Here is a 20,786-nt window from a genome sequence, read left to right on the forward strand (position 1 = left end):
TTATCCATATGGTTTTTCCCACCCGACATGTTCCAATTCGTGTCCCTTTTTTTTCTTCGGGAATGCCTGTGAAGAGGAAGAGTGTCCAGTCTCCTCGCACTCAAGCAGTTTCTAGAGTTACGTGATGGTACCGTCCATCTGAAAAGCCGCAGTGGTTCACCACCCGGGTTCATCGGATCAGCAGCAGCTGCTTCGCCAACACCCCACATCGGTTCGGCACTTCGGCTCCTTCGATGGTTCGACACGTCGGGCCTTGCCAGTGGAGTGGCAGGTCCCCATCGTGTAAGTTCAGATTGGCGATGATCTGATAATTGCTTATGCTTGGGTAAATAGGTAACAGGCTCCAATCGAGTTTCTGAAGCCCAAAATTGCTCCTTCTTGGCTTCTTTTGCAGTAATTCCCGAGTGATCATAATGGCGTCGTGCTAGCTCAGTGTATATACATTTAATTGCTTTCAATATAAGCAGAGGTATATATATACCTCTGCTTATATTGAAAGCAATTAAATGTTCACAAAGAGGCTGGGGATACCAGCTCACAAAAGAACATCACAAGAGGACACAACAACCTATTACAAGTCTAGGCAAAATCAGATTTCTTCAATATTCGAAACATTGCTAGTCAGGGGAACAAAATCATGCCACCGCTTCACCAACTGCTCCATCAGCTGATCCAGAGTTCCTTGCTCGTTTGAGTTGAGAAGGGGGCGCCATTTCTGTAGAAAGGTCTAGCATTGGAAATGCGAGCTCAGTACTCTCTACGTTACTTTTTACATGTAACAGAACAAGAGGGAGAACGATCTGCAACTTCTCAGCTTCTCAACAGGAGCAAGAAACCAAAAACATATAATTTCACTGTCCTCTCATCGCGAAACCTCGACAAGGCCATTACCAGGTCCAAAATCAATGGCAAATAATGCCCCCTCATGGGGTTCAATACACTACAAAGCTACATACACCTTGATGTCCTTCCTATCAACCTGCTCTGCTGTTGCTGTATGGATTTATCTACGGGAAATGAAAATTAAGCAGTAGCTTCCTCTGTTTTGGTGGAGAGCTGGTTCTGGATGTGCTGTGGGACGACATCAAACTTGGCGAGCTGCATCGTGTAGGACGCTCGCCCCTTGGTCATCCCCCGGAGGGTGCTGACGTATTGGAACATCTCAGCAAGTGGCACAAAAGCATCAACCACCTGTGAATTGTGATCAATAGCATTGTAAGCAAAATGTTTAAGGTCACGTTGCAAATAGTAGACTATGATAAACTAGTCTAAAAAAGGGGAGGATGTACTATTTCATACCTTGAGTCCACCAGGCTTATCCCCGAAGCTGTTAACCTGTCCTCTTCGAGAGTTCAAATCACCAATAACATCGCCCAGATGCTCTTCAGGAGTTATCACTTCAACTCTCATTATAGGCTCGAGAAGCCTTGGACCAGCTTTCCTCATTCCCTCACGGAAGGCTCCTCTGGCTGCAATTTGGAATGCTAAGACACTTGAATCGACATCATGATATGAGCCATCAACCAGCACAGCCCGGAAGTCCACAACTGGGTAACCGGCGAGGACACCATTGGGTAAGCTTTCCTCCAATCCTTTCATAACTCCTGGTACATATTCTTTGGGCACTGCCCCTCCCTTGATTTCACTCTTGAACTCGTACCCACTCCCAGCTTCCAAAGGTTCAAAACGCACAATAATGTCAGCAAACTGCCCAGATCCACCAGATTGCTTTTTGTGGACATATTGTATTTCTGCAACTCTGGAAATACTTTCACGGTAGTTGACTTGCGGAGCTCCAACGTTTGCTTCAACCTGCACAGATCGTTTGCATAAAAGAAGTAAAGGTGATGTGACAGGTACAAAACTGAGTTAACAACAACTAACGACCAAATAATAAATTTCTATATAGAATAGAATTAAAGAAACATAACGCATGCACTGCATAAATGCAGCTAGTCAGAATACTAACCTTGAACTCCCTCTTTAGTCTGTCTACAATGATATCAAGATGCAGTTCTCCCATTCCTTCAATAACAGTCTGGTTGGTTTCCTCGTCTCTAGAGAAGTGGAATGACGGGTCTTCTTGAGCAAGCTTGATTAACCCATTAGCCATTTTGTCAGCATCAGCTTTGGTCTTGGGTTCAATAGCAACCTTAATGACAGGATCAGGAAATTCCATACGTTCAAGCACTACAGGCTTGTCTGGGTCACAGAGTGTTTCACCAGTAATTGTGTCTTTCAGACCAGCAAGTGCTACTATGTCACCTGTCACAGCAACTGGTATATCTTCCTTACTGTTTGCGTGCATCTCAAGGAGTCTTCCAATTCTTTCTTTCTTATCTTTATTTGCATTGAGAACATATGAACCAGCTACCAGCTTCCCGGAGTATATGCGAACAAATGTTAGTGACCCCACAAATGGATCAGTCATGATCTTGAAAGCTAACCCAGAAAATGGTTCATCATCACTTGGTTGCCTTTCAAATATTATTTCAGGGTCTTCTGGGTCAGTACCCTTCATTGAAGGTAGATCAAGTGGAGATGGCAAGTAATCGACAACAGCATCAAGCAATGGTTGGACACCTTTGTTTTTGAATGCTGAACCACATAAAACTGGGACAAAGCTAGCAGAAATTGTTCCCTTTCTGATTAATTTCTTAACAGTTTCCTCATCTGGTTCAGTTCCTTCAAGATAATTCTCCATAACTTCATCATCCAATTCAATAATAGTTTCCAGCATCTGAACACGATAATCTTGAGCCAGCTCTTGGAGATCATCAGGTATGTCTTTGTATTCAAATTTTGCACCCAGCTCCTCCCCTGTCCATACAATAGCTTTCATTCTCACTAGATCAACAACTCCTTGGAAATTGTCCTCCGAACCAATCGGCAACTGAATCACCAATGGTTTGGCACCCAAGTTTGCAACTATCATGTCTCTAGTTCTAAAGAAGTTAGCTCCAAGGCGATCCATTTTGTTCACGAAACATATTCTTGGAACCCCATATTTATCTGCCTGGCGCCATACGGTTTCAGATTGTGGTTCTACCCCAGCAACACTATCAAAGAGGCATATAGCACCGTCCAACACCCTGAGAGCACGTTCAACCTCAAGAGTGAAGTCGACGTGACCAGGAGTATCAATAATGTTGATTCTGTGTTTGTTCCAGAAGGCAGTTGTTGCTGCGGATGTAATGGTTATTCCTCTCTCTTGTTCTTGTTCCATCCAGTCCATTGTAGCTGTTCCCTCATGAACCTCGCCAATCTTGTAGTTCCTTCCAGTGTAATACAGAATGCGCTCAGTAGTTGTTGTCTTTCCAGCGTCTATATGGGCCATAATACCAATATTGCGGTAATCATGTAAAGGCACTTGGCGATCTGGATACAAAAAAAAAGCAAGTTAATATCTAACTCATTAAACCAACAAAATGATATATTATTTCCAACAAGAATGGTGGATTTTGATGGATAAGTCTCATGTGTGGCTGGTCTTTGTGGGGCTGTGCTGCTCACATGGTCCTTGTGGCTGTTTTTCTGTTTTTTAGGACAACATCTTAGACTAGAGGACAACATCTTAGAGGACAACATCTTAGACTAGAGGACAGCATCTTAGCTAGGACAGCATATTAGCATCTTAGACTAGCATCTTGGCATATGCTTGGCTGGCTAGCAGCCTATAAATATGTAACCCCAACCCCTCAGGTTGGTATGGTATTTGTGTGAGCTTGTGTGAGAAATAGACAAGAAAATTGCCCCAACTCCTAGTGTCATCCTCTCTCAATGAGAGTAAGAATTCTCCTACTACCAAGAGCGAGAATTCAGCGACTAACAACTGGTATCAGAGCCGTATTATCCTGTAGCCTGAGCATCTCTTGCTCATCTTCTTTCCCAGCCCCACAACAGCCCCAGCTGTTGGCAGCAGCAGCTCCTCCGGTCGCTCCTGTTCACTCCTCTCCCAGCTCGTCTGAAGCAGCCCTCTCCCCACGCAGCAGCCCCCCGGTAGCGCGTCATGTCCGCAGGGCAGTCTCAGCGCTCGGTCGCCTCGAGCACTCGGCGTTGGCAGGAGGCCGAACTTGCCGCGGCAGAGGAACGCGAGCGAGCGGCGGCAGAGACCGCTGCGGCGGCGGCAAGGGCGTCGAGGCTGGCAGCGGCGGAGCTGGCAGCAGCCAGAGCGGAGGCGGCGGCGGCGGCGAATGCAGCGCGTGCGGCGGCAGCGGAGGTCGAGGCTCTGCGCGGCAGCTCCATTTCCGCTGACGACATCGCCGACGCGGACCTCGAGCTGCTAGAGAGGGAGGCAGCGCGAGCGCGGGCGGCGCAGTGGGCAGCCGCGCATGCCCACGAGCGTGGCGGCAGCCCAGACAGGCGCGGACGCGCTGGCGGCGCTCCTGGAGGAGGCGCGCACGGCAGTGGCGCTCCTGGGGCAGCCGCGCACGCCCACGAGCGCGGCGGCAGCCCAGACAGGCGCGGACACGCCGGCGGCGCTCCTGGAGGAGGCGCGCACGGCGGCGGCGCTCCTGGAGGAGGCGCGCACGGCAACGGTGGCGGACGGGTCGATGGAGAGCGCGGCCTTCACAGGCAGCGTGGCTCTCTCTCCCCGGATCGGTACCGACGGGTCGATGGAGAGCACGGCCTTCACAGGCAGCGTGGCTCTCTCTCCCCGGATCAGTACCGTGGTTACCACGGGCTCCAGGCTGTTGTCAGAGACGTCGGTCCCGGCGGTGGGTGGCCTACCCTCACCAAGACCAACTACGTCGAGTGGGCTGCGGTGATGAGGGTAAAGCTCCAGGTGCGGCACATGTGGGAGGCAGTCCGGTACGGCGACGTCGACTACGACCTAGATCGACGGGCGCTGGATGCTCTCATCGCTGCAGTCCCGCCCGAGATGCAGTTCTCGCTTACCAGCAAGCGGACTGCCAAGGAGGCTTGGGACGCCATCGCTGCGGCACGCATCGGCAGCGACCGCGCCCGCAAGTCCACACTGCAGGCACTTCGCAAGGAGTGGGAGAACCTGGCCTTCAAGCCAGGTGAGGACGTTGATGACTTTGCTCTCCGTCTCAACACTCTGTTGCAGAAGATGGTGCAGTTCGGCGACGACACCTACGGCGAGGAGAGAGCTGTCGAAAAGCTCTTCCGCTGCGTCCCCGAGAAGTACAAGCAGATGGCTCGCTCGATCGAGTCTCTGCTGGATCTCTCCACGATGTCGATCGAGGAGGCGATAGGTCGCCTCAAGGTCATCGACAGCGATGAGCCACAGTCCCTCTCGGGGCCCATCACCACTGGCGGGAAGCTCCTTCTCACTCGGGAGCAGTGGCTTGCCAGCCAAGGTGACCGGAGGAAGGGGGAGCCTTCTTCCGCGACAGGCGGCCGCAAGCGTGGCAAGCCACGCAAGGCGCGCAGAGACGCCCAGGCCGGGGCGCGAGGACGTGCCGAGGGTGATGCCCACGGAGGCGCCCAGGGCGGCGCCGCCGGCAGGCACAAGCCGGCACGAGACGACACCTGCCGCAACTGCGGCCAGCTTGGCCATTGGGCCAAGGACTGTCGACAGCCACGACGCGGCCAGGCCCACGTCGCACAGGCGGAGGAGGAGCCGGCTCTGTTCATGACACATGCCAGCATCGAGCTACCTCCAGCGGCACCGGCCGCAGCGGCTCTCCTCCACCTTGACGAGCCAAAAGCACACGCCCTCCTCAGCGACAGCTCCGGCAACGACAAGACTGACGGGTGGTGCCTCGACACCGGCGCCACCCATCACATGACCGGTCGACGGGAGTTCTTCACCGAGCTTGACTCTAGCGTCCGAGGCTCCGTCAAGTTTGGGGATGCCTCCGGCGTGGAGATCAAGGGCGTCGGCTCCATCATCTTCACCGCCGTGTCTGGTGAGCACAGGCTGCTCACCGGAGTCTACTACATCCCCGCGTTGAGGAACTCCATCATCAGCTTGGGACAGCTGGATGAGAACGGTTCGCGCGTGGTGGTTGAGGACGGAGTCATGAGGATTTGGGATCGTCGTCGTCGCCTTCTTGCCAAGGTATCCAGAAGCGCAAATCGACTCTACGTCCTTAACGTGCAGGTGGCACAACCCCTCTGTCTCGCTGCTCGTCGGGACGACGAGGCGTGGCAGTGGCACGAGCGTTTCGGGCACCTTCACTTTGAGGCCCTGAAGCGGCTCAGTGCCACGGAGATGGTGCGAGGCCTGCCGTGCCTCGACCATGTGGAGCAGCTCTGCGACGTCTGCGTGTTGACGAAGCAGAGGCGACTCCCCTTTCCACAGCGGGCTAGCTTTCGAGCCAAGGAGAGGCTCGAGCTTGTGCACGGGGACTTGTGTGGCCCGGTGACACCGGCCACACCGGGAGGACGACGCTACTTCCTGCTGCTCGTCGACGACCTCTCCCGCTACATGTGGGTGATGGTCCTCGGCAGCAAGGGAGAGGCTGCGGACGCCATCAGGCGCGCGCAGGCTGCTGCGGAGGCGGAGTGCGGCTGCAAGCTGCGCGTGCTGCGCACCGACAACGGCGGCGAATTCACGGCGGCTGAATTCGCGTCGTACTGCGCTGACGAGGGCATTCAGCGCCACTACTCCGCGCCGTACAGCCCGCAGCAGAACGGCGTCGTCGAGCGGCGCAACCAGACGGATGTGGGGATGGCTCGGGCCCTCCTCAAGCAGAGGGGGATGACGGCTGTCTTCTGGGGAGAGGCGGTGGTGACGGCCGTCTACATCCTCAACCGCTCGCCTACCAAGGCGCTCGACGGCAGGACGCCGTACGAGGCTTGGCATGGGCGCAAGCCGGCAGTCTCCCACTTGCGGGTCTTCGGCTGCCTCGCGTTCGCCAAGGAGCTTGGCCACATCAGCAAGCTCGACGACAGGAGCACTCTGGGAGTGTTCATCGGCTACGCGGAGGGCTCGAAGGCCTACCGTATCCTCGACCCGAAGACACAGCGTGTGCGCACGGCGCGCGACGTTGTGTTCGACGAAGGGCGAGGATGGGCGTGGGACAAGGCGGTGGACGACGGCTCGGCTCCGACGTACGACGACTTCTCTGTCGAGTACGTCCACTTCGAGGGAGCTGGGGGAGTAGGCGGCTCTTCTTCGGCGAGCGCGTCTACCCCAGTTCCCGAGTCTCCACCGACCCCGGCGCCTGCTACTCCGACAGCACCACGCTCTCCAGCCAGGACCTCGGCTGCGATGAGTTCTTCGCCGGCTCCATCACAGCCGGCAACGCCACGCACTCCAGCACCGACAGGCACCACTCCGGGCACGTCTACTCCACCACCAGCTCGTGTCGAGCACGGCCCGGTTGAGCTCGCTACTCCGCTCTCTCACGACGAGGAGAGCGTCGACGCGTACCACGACGGCGAGCCGTTGCGGTACCGTACGATGGAGAACCTTCTCGGCGACCAGCCGGTGCCGGGACCGGTGCCTCACGACCTGGAGGCGCAGTTGCACCTTGCATGTGACGACGGCGAGCCTCGGTTGTTTGCAGAGGCCGAGAGACACGCGGCATGGCGCGCCGCGATACAGTTGGAGATGGATGCGGTTGAGAAGAACCGCACCTGGGAGCTTGCTGACCTTCCTCGTGGTCATCGCGCGATCACCCTTAAGTGGGTGTACAAGCTGAAGAGGGATGAAGCCGGTGCCATCGTCAAGCACAAGGCTCGCTTGGTGGCACGAGGTTTCGTGCAGCAGGAGGGGGTCGACTTCGACGACGCCTTTGCTCCCGTGGCACGGATGGAGTCCGTGCGACTCCTCCTTGCGCTAGCTGCCCAGGAGGGCTGGTGTGTTCATCACATGGACGTCAAGTTGGCGTTCCTTAACGGCGACTTGAAGGAGGAGGTCTACGTGCACCAGCCGCCGGGATTTGCGATCCCCGGCAAGGAAGGCAAGGTGCTCCGCCTGCGCAAGGCCCTCTATGGCTTGCGGCAGGCACCGAGGGCGTGGAATGCCAAGCTGGATTCCACGCTAAAGGGAATGGGCTTCGAGCAAAGCCTGCACGAGGCGGCCATCTACCGACGGGGCAGTGGAGGTAATGCCCTGCTGGTGGGTGTCTACGTCGACGACTTGATGATCACCGGCACCAAGGATGCGGAGGTGGCGGCATTTAAGGAAGAGATGAAGGCCACCTTCCAGATGAGTGACCTGGGGCCTCTCTCCTTCTACCTGGGAATCGAGGTGCACCAGGATGACTCTAGGATCACGCTTCGACAGACCGCCTACGCCAAGCGCGTCGTTGAGCTAGCTGGGCTCACCGACTGCAACCCAGCTCTCACTCCGATGGAGGAGAGGCTAAAGCTGAGCCGCGACAGCACGACGGAGGAGGTGGACGCTACGCAGTACCGGCGTCTTGTGGGGAGCCTTCGCTACCTCGCCCACACATGGCCGGACTTGGCATTCTCCGTCGGCTACGTTAGTCGGTTCATGCAGCGACCGACGACGGAGCACCAGCAGGCTGTGAAGAGGATCATCCGCTACGTTGCGGGAACTCTCGACCACGGCCTCTACTACCCGAGGTGCCCTGGGGCGGCACACTTCGTCGGGTACAACGACAGCGACCACGCCGGCGACATCGACACCAGCAAGAGCACGAGCGGGATCCTCTTCTTCCTCGGCAAGTGCCTCGTTAGCTGGCAGTCGGTCAAGCAGCAGGTGGTGGCCCTGTCCAGCTGCGAGGCCGAGTACATAGCGGCCTCCACCGCTTCGACTCAGGCGCTCTGGCTCGCTCGACTGCTTGGTGATCTCCTCGGCAGAGACACTAGAGCGGTGGAGCTCAGGGTGGACAGCAAGTCCGCTCTGGCCCTGGCAAAGAACCCCGTGTTCCACGAACGCAGCAAGCACATCCGGGTGAGGTACCACTTCATCCGAGGCTGTTTGGAGGAAGGGAGCATCAAGGCGAGCTACATCAACACTAAGGACCAGCTTGTGGACCTGCTCACCGAGCCCCTTGGGAGGATCAAGTTCCTTGAGCTCTGCTCCTGGACCGGGATGGTTCAACTCTCCCACAAGACGACGCACAAGACTTAGGGGTAGAATGATGGATAAGTCTCATGTGTGGCTGGTTTTTGTGGGGCTGTGCTGCTCACATGGTCCTTGTGGCTGTTTTTCTATTTTTTAGGACAGCATCTTAGACTAGAGGACAGCATCTTAGCTAGAACAGCATATTAGCATCTTAGACTAGCATCTTAGCATATGCTTGGCTGGCTAGCAGCCTATAAATATGTAACCCCAACCCTTCAAGTTGGTATGGCATTTGTGTGAGCTTGTGTGAGAAATAGACAAGAAAATTGCCCCAACTCCTAGTGTCATCCTCTCTCGATGAGAGTAAGAATTCTCCTACTACCAAGAGTGAGAATTCAGCGACTAACAGATTTAGCAATAAGAAAATGTAACTAAAAAAGCAAGTGACATGCAATTTTCAGAGCTTCATTTGGTTTAGCATTGATATGACACATGCCAATATTTTAAGTTGCATACAATGAAATCTATAGTACCAAGTGGCATAAAAAGCACGGGACATTGACACACTCTGCCCTCCACATTTCATACTTGCTGAAAATTCACATCAAACAAACTCATGAAGAGGCACAATCATTTACAAGACCTTGGAGGCTTGGAACCTGTTTTTCCTAAATATTTGCAGAGTCTCCATTACTGGGCCTCTTTAAAATATCTCCAAGAGACTCTCTTCATGGTTCTTTATCACAAAATTCAGGAAAAAAAATCAGACTCCAAAGGACTCTCTAGACCACTCTCCATCTTTTCTGCTCCCCAAAACCACCCTTCTCGCTCTCCACTAATGGAGAGGCTACATCACACTCTAAATTCATTACATGGTAGTTCTCTTATGAATTTTTTCACACAAGGAAAATTATGATAAGCTATTGGAGTCCGTCCATTGGAGACACGAGAGACATATAAAGAGAATATTCATGGGATGGCTCTTTAAATAGATATATAGATATTGAAGTTTAGAAAGACTTTTGGAGTGGTTCTAAGCCCTGTGCTTTCAGTTAGTTCTAACTTGAATTTGTGATAATCAAATTAAATTAGAATAACATCGACAGAAACAAAGTCCATCAGCAAGCTATGAAGTTCATCATTGCTTTAATTCGATTCTGAGCACCATAATTCCACCATTTTTCAAAGAAACAACTTAAAATGATTTGTCCGGTAAAGCACAGACAATTAACAAGCATTATAGGCACTGCAGAGACAAGCACGTCAACAAGCAAACTGGTCCCTTTAGGAAAGCACGATGCAGCACAATCACTAACGATCAACCACAATTTCGCTCCCGTATACTGCAAAACACCGCAGCTGTACGGAGGTACGCTCTTGGCCATTTCGACAAACACACGGAACACTCACGCGCCGGCGCACTACAGAAACGCCGGCGCACAATAAGAGAATGGAAACTTCACAAAAGGATTACAACGCTCGCTCACCGCTGCCAGCCATGGCGACGACCGAGAGGCGCAGCCTGCGCGGGCGCGGGCGGAGTCCGGCCGCGGGGCCTGCCACCGCGGCGCGCCCGGCGGCGAAGCGCGGCGCGTGGAAGGGGCGGTGGCCGAGGAGGAGGCGCGAGGCGGACGAGGCGGAGACGACGGCGGCGGAGGCCGGCCGGCGCGCGGACCGCGCCGCGGCGGCGGGGGCTCGCACGGGCGCCTCGGCGGCCATGGAGACTGCCTCTGTGGTTCTTCTTGGTGGCCTTTGCCGCGAGCTCTCTCGTCTCTCCCCTCGCCTGCTCGCCTGCGCCGCGAGACTGTCGCGAGCAGGGGGGCTGTGGGTTTTATGCGCGCGGCGAGCGGCGGCCAACGATGCCGGTGATGCCTGAGGATAATGTGAGCCGCGCGGCTGTGAGGAGGACGCCTACCCGTCTCACGTTATGGATTGGCGCTTTTTTTCAGTTTTTCGCTTGTCTAATCAGTGGATTTTTCTCTCTCTCTCTCTCTTTTATTTTTTGCATTTTTTTAATCACAGGCATTTCACCCGGCTTTATCGAAAGCTTATTAAAAGACCATGATCCAGTGCTGGGATATCAGCTTATAATGAATTTCGGACAACTGTTAAAGGATTACAAGTTCATCAAGCAAAAGACCTCGAGCTTCAACTCTACACACATCATTTACCTAAAAAAAACTCTACATAGATCTCTAGCCAACTCAAAAGCACACTAGGTCTATCGCTCGAAACAACGCCAGAAGCAGCTAAAATAAAAAACTCTACATAGATCTCTAGCCAACTCAAAAGCACACTAGGTCTAACGCTCGAAACAACGCAGAAGCAGCTAAAATGCCCCGTTCGGCTTACCCCATATTCGATTTGTTCGACTTCTTTTTTCAGTCGGAACAGTGTTTTTCTCTCACAACAATTCAGTCAGAACAGTGTTTTCCAGCCAAAATTCTGCCAGCCAAACGGGGCTAAAGAGTTGATGAAGCACCGGCAGCAATTAGATTGATCATTTCATCCGCCATAGGTTACAGTTTTGGCTTTAGGAGAGGGCGTCATGACTTCACCAACATCAATGTTTTGAAGATGACCGCACTAGGAGAAGCTAGAACCTTCTCGTTGAACACGACGTCGTTCCTGGTCTTTTAAATTGTCCACAGCGCACCTGCACAAATGATAAGAATTACCTTCTGTTTCTACCCTTGACAGCCTTCCACGATGTTAGAGAAGAGTGATGTGCAGTTGGTCGGCGAGGGTGGTCAGTCCAGACAGTTGCGCAGGAAAGACCAAAGGAAGATAGAAAGGGGGCACTGGAACATGATGTGGTCAGAGGTTTCTACTTTGCCACAAACAGAACACTCCTTAGGTTCTGACCATTTCTTTCGTTTTAGTTGCATCCCATATTGTATTCTATCATGAGTTGCTATTCAAAAGAAGACTTTGACTTTCAGTGGTATATTGCATTTCCAAATCAGTAACATTGTAGTATTAATAACACCTCCAGTAGTCAATTCTTTGTATAGAGACCTCGTTGAGTATATTCTAGATTTTTCTAGAGCCCATCTGACTTCATCAGGACCTTCTGTCAGTGTTACCTCACTTAAAAGTTCTACCAATTGACCCCATTCCTTTCTTAACTCACCAAACATAGGTCTGCTGAAGGATAGGTTCCACTACCCATCAACAAAATCCTTAGCAACTTCAATTTCAGGGTGAGAGGCAATTTGAAACAGTTTATGGAAAGTAATCTTCAGAGGACATTCACCAACCCAGCAGTCCAACCGAAATCTTGTTTGATTGTCAAATCTCACATTTATAACTCTACCTTTTTTATACCATTTCCTCACATCTAGCAGGGCCCTCCAAAATTACGAGCCACCTCTCTGTTGAATTTGGAAGATACTTTTCTAACCCAAGTACTTCTTTCTCAAAAGAGCACAACACAAACTTTCATCACCTCTCTCTAACTTGTCAATCCACTTGCCCAACAAACAGTTATTCATAACTCTAACATCTAGGAAGCCTAAACCACCAAATTCTTTGGGTCTATTTGGAGCCTCCCATCTAATCATGTGGTACTTTCTCTTCTTACTGGTACCTTGCCAGAAAAATCTTGATCTAATTGTGTCTAATGCTTGAAAGTTACCCTCATATAATTGGTACACACCCATAGTGTACATTGGCATACTAGATAAAGCAACTATCTATAAGGATTGATTTACCTCCAGATGATAAGTACTCACACTGCCAAGTGCTTAATCTCTTCTCAGTTTATCACTAACATACCTCAAGTGAGCTTTTGAAATCTTACCATCACTGACAGGCATGCCCAGATATTTCATTCGGAAGGCTCCTAGTTTGCAACTAAGAGAAGTTGCCACTGTCTATTGTTCTGCCTCCGTCAATCCCACAGTAAACACTTCACTCTTATCAAAGTTGATTTTTCATGCCTGACATAGCCTCGTAGCAAGAAAGGATTAATCTGACATTTCTCAAGTTGACAGTATTGAACTTTAGCAGGAGCACAATATCATCAACATACTGTAAATGGGTAAGACCTCCATCAACTAGATTTAGGACTAGTCCCTGAGTAATACCAGCATTTTTAGCTCTAGACAGCATGGCAGATAGGGCATCAGCCACCAAATTAAACAACAAAGGAGGCAATGGGTCTCCCTGCCTGAGCCCCTTAAAGCTTCTAAAAAATTCTCCTATGTCACCATTCATGTCTATACAAACTCTTCTTCCTCTGACAGCTTTGTTAATCCACTGTTTCCAAGTATCATCAAAACATTTTCTTTGTAATACTTCCTCAAGAAAATTCTAGTTTACTCTGTCATAGGCCTTCTCAAAATCTAGTTTTAAAATGACTCTGGAGCTTTTAGAAACTCTCAATTCATGTAGAACTTCTTGAAGAATCACATACACCTTCTAAGATATTCCTGCCAGGAATAAATGCAGTCTAAAATGGACTAATGACTTTTTCTACCATAGTAGCCAACCTCATTGTTAGTGTTTTTGTCATAATCTTGTATATGACATTAAGTAGGCATATAGGTCTAAACTACTTGATGTTCAAGGCTGGTTTGACTTTGGGCAGTAGGATCACCACTCCATAGTTAAGTCTCCATAGCTCCAGACTTCCTTCATGAAGCTTATCTAACATCTCTTTGATATCATCTTTGATTAGAGGCCAAAAAGCTTTAAAGAACTCAACAGAGAATCCATTAGGATCAGGAGCTATGTTATTTTTCATATCCTTCATGGTTAAGTCTAACTCCTCTAGGGAAAATGGTATAGTAAGAAACTCATTGTCTTCTAGACTAATCTTCTAATCATCAGACCATAAATTAGGGTCTAAGTGCATATCTGCCACCTCTGCTAAACCAAAGAGCTGTTTATAGTAGCTAGTGATATGTTCTCTTAGCTCATGAGGATCCACCACAGGTTGATCATCTACCTCAAGCATTGTAATATGCATTTTCTTCTTTCTGCCAGTTGCACACTTATGAAAATAACTTGTGTTTGAGTCACCAGCAATAAGCCATTTCTCTCCACCTCTTCTTTGCCATTGTGTTTCCTCATCTATGAGAATTTGTTGAACGGTCCTTTCTGAAGAATATCTCTCATCCCATTCCTCTTGGGATTGATCTCTGAAGTCACTCTATTCATCTAGGACATAAATTCTCTTCAGAGATTTCTAGGACAGAAATAAAGTCTTAATTATATCATCTTTATCAACTTCGTTAGGATACTTGTAAGTTATGTTTGGGGGAGGCGGGTATTGAACCAACCTTCTAGAATGCACATATTAGAAACATCATGCAAGGCATCTGTGGCCTCCCTAGCCGTTTTTTTAAATTGATCCTCACTGCCCTATCAACTTTTCACTATAGCATGGTTACAAAAGCCAACGGTAATTTCAACTTATCACTTCTAGTTGCAAACCAACGGTTATAAATTCGATTATCTCCATCGAGGGTAAAACCAACGACGTTGTGGCCTTGCATCCCATCTGTGATGAAGGTTCCAGAGTAGTGCTAGTTGTTGACAGTAGGTATCTTGTTGCTTTTGTGTTTACTTGTAGGCAAGGACTAGACTTGTATCAAACCTTATATTTCACTTACAATATGTTCAAAAGATTTTATGCCAAAGCACTTAGTCGCTGATGGGATCCTAGGCACTTACATATTGCAAACCCTTACCCCATAGATCAAAACACAATTATTATATATATTGAACACCATTACATTAATTATTTGCTCTCCATTAACGATAGACCATAAGAAAGATTATAGATGACCCTCCATGGTCCCTGTTTGAGGCTGTGGCAATGGTGGGCACACAGGGTTGCATGCAGGGCACATAACCTTACAATCAGCTATTGAAAAGTAGCAACGAATTGGCGTTTTGTTCATACAGTAATAGCAGTCAACCTCCCCACATATATATAATACAGAATTTGACTGTAAATTTTGTCTCAGGTACCGATGTGTTCCTCAGCACAAAAACTTCTAATGTTTTGTTGGTAGGACTATTTTGGTAGGTTTTTGTATCTCCAACCTTAGAGAGTGCTGGACTACCTATTGGACAAAAAATTACAAGTAAAGCCGGAGATAATATACACAAATATAAAAGTTGACCAAAGACAAGATGGTGATGTAAACTTACAATGGAAAGGAAAGCACCCAAAAATAACGAAGGACAAGATTATCCTCACATACAAAAGTTTGCCAAAATAGCTCTTCATGTTGTTTCTCAGTGTTTTTCTCAATCGAGCTAATCTTATGTTGTAGGGTTATAGCTGTACTTTCGAAGAAAATAATGTGCTCTAAACCGCCATGGTTTCCAAGACCTCTAATATATTTAAAGGCAAGTTCTCCATGTGAGACATTTTGATTCATTTTGAATATATAATAGATGTTGTATAGTTGTATTTCACACTTTCAGTGAATTTAGCAATTATGAATGTATCCCATGTTCTCTAATAACAACAATCGCAAGTAATAAGTAGCCTCAAATAGATTGCATAATTCTATATTTTAGTTTAAGGATTTGCAAAATTCTTAATACGACCCAAGTTTTCTATTAAGGATGTTTGGCGGTAACTAACCTTTGCCAAATTTATACACTGGAATTCATGATCCGTTGCTCTACTGCTTTTAGTTATTGGCACATACAACAAGGTAGCAATCAATTGTTCTGGAGAAGACTTTAGGATGACTTCTCATATCATCTACTCACTAGTAGAAATATGAACATACACGACGAACCGCTTTTGTCACGGTAGAAGCGCTACCTGTCATAAAGAACTTTTTAATGACAAAATTCGTGATGAAATTCCGTTTTTTTTTTAAAACGGAGCATCACAATGGTTGCGCGGTGACGAACCTGAGCTTTTGGCCATAGAACCTCTAGGAGAGACTTCAATACCCACCTCTTTTATTTTGCATTTGCAATGGTAATAGCAAGAAAACCGAAGCCTGTGTATTATGTGATTTTTTACTGACTTTGGTTTATGTTCCACCGCAGCACGCTGAAACAGTGTAATTTGGTGGACAAAAAGAATAACAAAATCGAATCATCGCAGCTTCGCAACCAAGAAATGGAGTAGATAGGATGAAAATGGTGCCGGCGAAACGGCCACGTCTCCACACTTCCGAGTTCCGACCACGAGTGGCCGTGCATGGCCGCCCCTAGGCTGCCTGGCCCCCGTATAGTCATCCAAAATTTGGACGTTCGCGTGCTCAGCTCGGCGGCCACCACACAAAAGCATCCCATAACGGCGCCAACTTGAAGGCCTGCGCTCTGCCCCACTCGCGTCCGCATGAAGTCCGAGAATTTTACCGAGTTTTGCATGCATTTTTCTTGGCAGAACGGCTGCCAATTCTTACGCCCCGTTCACTTGACTTATAAGTCGTACTTTTTCAGTTAACGAACAGTATTTTTCTCTCACAACAAATTCATCAATAGTACTTTCAACCATGACTTATCAGCCAAATGAACAGGTACTCCAGATACTCTGCTTTCATCTTGCTTTGTTCTTGTGCTCGCACGCGCTGTCTCTGACTTGTGATTTGCGAGTTCAGTTCTCTCCCGTACATGAATTTTTTTTTATGGTCTGGTACGGGGCCACGCACTCGGCACGTCTGCCTGAAGTTGCATGGCGGAACATGGGACAAAAGCCATGTTTCTGTCACGAGAGCCAATAGCCGGATGCCGCTGTCGTTGGTGACGTGTTCACGAATATGCAGGTCCCTAGTGGTGGATACGTTAATAGTCGATCCGTTTCAAATTACAAGATGTTTTAGTTTTTTTAGATTTTTTTTTCATCTACTAGACATAGTGTATTTTTAAGTGCATAGCAAAAATAAGAAAAGCTAAAATGTTTTATAATTTAGAACGAAAGGAGTAGTCATTTTCGCTTTAAGCGAAAGAGGATGATTAGTCTACAGTATATGGACCACGGTAAGCACAAGTCAATGTCCTCTGCTATTTGGATATAAATTCAGCTCATACCCATTTCGATACATGGGTGTTCCCTATGCACGTTAATTAGTAAATTAAATAACAAGGATTGAAAAATAATTGAAGAAATATTTGAAATAAGATTGAAACATTGGAAGCAATGTCCCTTTCACAAGGTGGTAGGCTAGTGCTATGGAGCCATAAGGTTTTTTTTTTGAGCCCGAGCGATCTTCATTATGTAGTAAAAAGTTACCTACTCCGTAATAAATTATAGTGTTTTTTTAAGATAAAGAAAATTTTCTTTTCAAGTTCACCGACAAGCCCCGGCCGGCTGCCCAGGGTGGCCGTACGTGCTCTGTCAGTGAATTTGGTCTTGTTTGGATTACTAATGTTTATGATCTTTTTTAAGGGACCAAAGAGGTTTTAATTCTGTTTGGTTGAGTGCACAACTTATGCAGAGACTAGAATAAAAGCTATTTTTTTTAAAAAAGGTACTCTTATAAGTTATAATGATGATTTTAGTATTAGTTTGTGCCATTTGGACAAGTTCGCTCCTTCGGTTTCTTTTAGCAGTCTTTCCTAGAGGATTTATTAAGCCCTGTTTGGACTCCGGCTCCGGTTCTGGCTCATCTTGCCTTGAAGCCGTTTTAAAAAAATATTATAAAAATGATTCCAATGGCAACTTTGTAATAATTTTGTATCAAGTTCATGAGGAGAAATTATTATTATTTTTTACTGCACTTCCTTAGTACAAAACGGCTCCGCCTTCTTGGAACTCTTTGCAAGGAGCAGCAATAAGTCGGAGTTTTTTTTTTAAGCAGAAGCAATAAGTCGGAGCTGGAGGCCTGCTAAAGGAGGCCTAAGCTAACAAGCCCACGAGAGATTTTGGGCTCGGAACATAATCATCGCAACTGCATGGTCCGCGCTGGGCCGCCATACACTGAGACTGAGAGTCTGAGACATACTAGCAAGGTGGACTCGTCCCTATCAAGTTGAGCCCAAGTAAATTTACAGCCCGTCTCTATCTGCTGAGGTGCCCAGCTTGGGTTTAAATTAGGAGCTGCCGCGCCCCCGGCTTGGTTGGCAGTTGGCACCTGACCTGTGTCTGTGTGATGTGGATTGTGATGCGAGAGCGTCAGGGGTTACGTCAGGCCTGACATAATCTTCAAACCGCCCACCGGATTAGGAACCCTAAACCGCTGTTGCTGAGATTTCATAATGCAGGCGCCTCCCCAAGTGGGTAATTAGTTGTAAACTAATGCGACGCAAGATTTCGTCGTCTCCTGCATGCTGCTGTCACAGATGGCCCCATTCGCTGGGAGGAATTTTAGAGGAATCCGGATGAATCTGGAAGAATTTGTTTGAGGAAAATACGGTTCCAGATGAAAAAAGAAGCGGATTAAGCCGAGTTTAAGGGCACGCGAACGACTAAACGTAGCTCCTAGCGTACGCCAAGTGTGCTTTTGCTAATAAAATAGGGCCTGGCCGGGCCCATTCAGTTTTTGCTAAAATAAAAAGAGAGACTTCCTCTCTTGCTTGTGGCTGCAGTTTTGGCGGTCAAGTCAATATACTGCTAGTCCTTCACTGCAATATTGCTTGTACGACGAGTACGTCCCATGTAGTACAGATAGGGCACACCGTACGTCGACGACGACTGCATCGTCGCACCCAAGGACCAAGGTACATCTCAGCACGCGCTCGATGCTGGAAGGAAAGACTGGCCCGGCCTATTACGATGATATATGCTGCCATGGCTGTTCATCATCCTACAACCACGACTGGAGGCGCATGCTTTGCCGAGGCTCGGCAAAGGCTTTACCGAGGGCTGTCCTCGGCAAAGACCCCTCGGGGAATTTTTAGACGGCGAAGGGGTCTTTGCCAAGGGCATTTTATCGGGCACTCGGCAAAGCCTTTGCCGAGGGCCCTTTATCGGGCACTCGGCAAAGCCGCAAAGAAAAGAAGCCGTCAGGCGCCGGCGCCGTTGGCGGTTTCTTTGCCGAGGGCCGACCCTCAGCAAATAAATGATTTTTTTTGAATTTGTTTGCCGAGGGCCGGCCCTCGGCAAATAATTTTTTTTTTAAAAAAAAACCTTTGCCGAGGGCCTCCTCCCTGGCCCTCGGCAAAGAAATTTTCAGGATTTTTCCCAAAAAGTCTTTGCCGAGGGCTTTTGCCAGGGCCCTCGGCAAAGGTTTTTTTTTTAAAAAAAAATTCTTTGCCGAGGGCCAGCCCTCGACAAAGAAATAGTTTTTTTCTGAATTTTTTTAAAAAAAACCTTTGCCAAGGGCCTGCTCCCTGGCCCTCGGCAAAGAAATTTTCAGGATTTTTCCCAAAAAAAATCTTTGCCGAGGGCTATTGCTAGGGCCCTCGGCAAAGGACCCTTCTTTGCCGAGGGCCTGGGTCATTGCCCTCGGCAAAGAGGCAGAAATTTAATTTTTTTTTTTGTTTTTTGCATTCCATCGACACAAGCATTCATATATATACATATATATATATCACACAGAATCCATTTTCTCACAATATATCACAACCATAATTGTGAACCACAAATCACAATATATTACAACGACAAGTCACATGTTCATCATCATTCACATGTTTATTACGACAAGTTAATGAAATCCAAGCACAAGTCACAACCATAAATCACAAATCACGCTAAAGTCCAACAACATCACCTAGCACGAGTCCTCATCAAGCTAGCCTATGAGACGATGGTGAAGGAAAAGCAGGATCACCCGGTGACGCACTAGCGGGTTGATTGGAACCCGCGGACAGAAGCTGCACAAAGAAGCAGAGATTGCATGTGTGAGTAGTCCGAAAATCACGAAACTTGGCGAGATGTCATGTTATCGCATGTGTAGGCTGTGGTAAAAAATTGAGAAGGTTTCGAGCGAGTTGCGACTTCGTATGGATTTTATATAATTTTAAAACACTTTTCCGGCAAGTCGGTCGTCATGTTACGCGAAGAAGATGCGTGAAATTTGATACGAATTCGTGGATTGGGACTCAACATGCACCAATTAACATGAATAACATTTTTTTGAAACACTACATTGCAATATTCCATGCACCTGCAGTCCAAATTTGACATATTCGAAAAAAAAATCAAAGAAACGAAATAAATTAAGGAAATATACAAAAAAAAGTCAAAATTGGCCCAAATTTTAAAATTGAGTTCAAAACAATGTATTGTAGCACCACAAAAAACTGGGCTTAAAAACCAAAAAAAAAATCTTTGCCGAGGGCCTAGCCTGGCCCTCGGTAAAGGGCTTCTTTGCCGAGGGCCTCGCCTCGGGCCCTCGGCAAAGATGATTTATAAAAAAAAATTTTGGCCGAAAAACTGGTTCAAAAAAAATCTTTGCCGAGGGCCTGGTCTAGGGCCCTCGGCAAAGAATTTTTAATAAAAAAATTTTTTGCCGAAAAACTGGTTTGATAGAAAAAAAACCTTTGCCGAGGGCCTAACGGGTAGCCCTCGGCAAAGCTTGACGGGAATGGCCGCCGTGACCCAACAGGCCTAATTTGCCGAGAGCATCTTTGTCGAGGGCCGCGGCCCTCGGCAAAGATTTGATTTGCCGTGGGCCTGTCTTTGCTGAGGGCCGTTCTTTGCCGAGGGCTCCTGTGTCTGACCCTCGGCAAAGAGTGTCTTTGCCGAGTGTCCGAGATTTGGCCCTCGGCAAAGCCTCAGGCCCTCGGCAAAGCACGCGTTTCCAGTAGCGAACATCAGGATTAGTATATGTCAAATGCAGAGCTGCGCATACATCTTGCACCACTTGAAGGGTATAAAGGGATGAGTAACTAAGATGAGTCACTGGTTTTGCGCCTTAAATTTAGCGAGGCTATTAGAAGACTGAAGGTGAAACTCATAATAACCAAGCAC

At 48.4% G+C, this 20,786-nt stretch overlaps 1 protein-coding gene across 1 annotated transcript; it reads right to left on the reverse strand.

The window, feature by feature from the left end:
* Positions 1–797: 797 nt before the first annotated feature.
* On the reverse strand, positions 798–10,855 carry LOC136491219 (elongation factor G-2, chloroplastic-like). Its single transcript, XM_066487463.1, has 4 exons — positions 10,438–10,855; positions 1,970–3,378; positions 1,300–1,812; positions 798–1,191 (listed from the first exon to the last, which is right to left on the reverse strand). Exons 1-4 carry the CDS (start codon positions 10,667–10,669, stop codon positions 1,024–1,026), a joined length of 2,322 nt encoding a protein of 773 aa, XP_066343560.1. The 5' UTR covers positions 10,670–10,855; the 3' UTR covers positions 798–1,023.
* Positions 10,856–20,786: the final 9,931 nt, after the last annotated feature.

Source organism: Miscanthus floridulus, chromosome 11 (assembly GCF_019320115.1).
Source record: "Miscanthus floridulus cultivar M001 chromosome 11, ASM1932011v1, whole genome shotgun sequence".
In the NCBI taxonomy this organism is placed as follows: Eukaryota; Viridiplantae; Streptophyta; class Magnoliopsida; order Poales; family Poaceae; genus Miscanthus; species Miscanthus floridulus.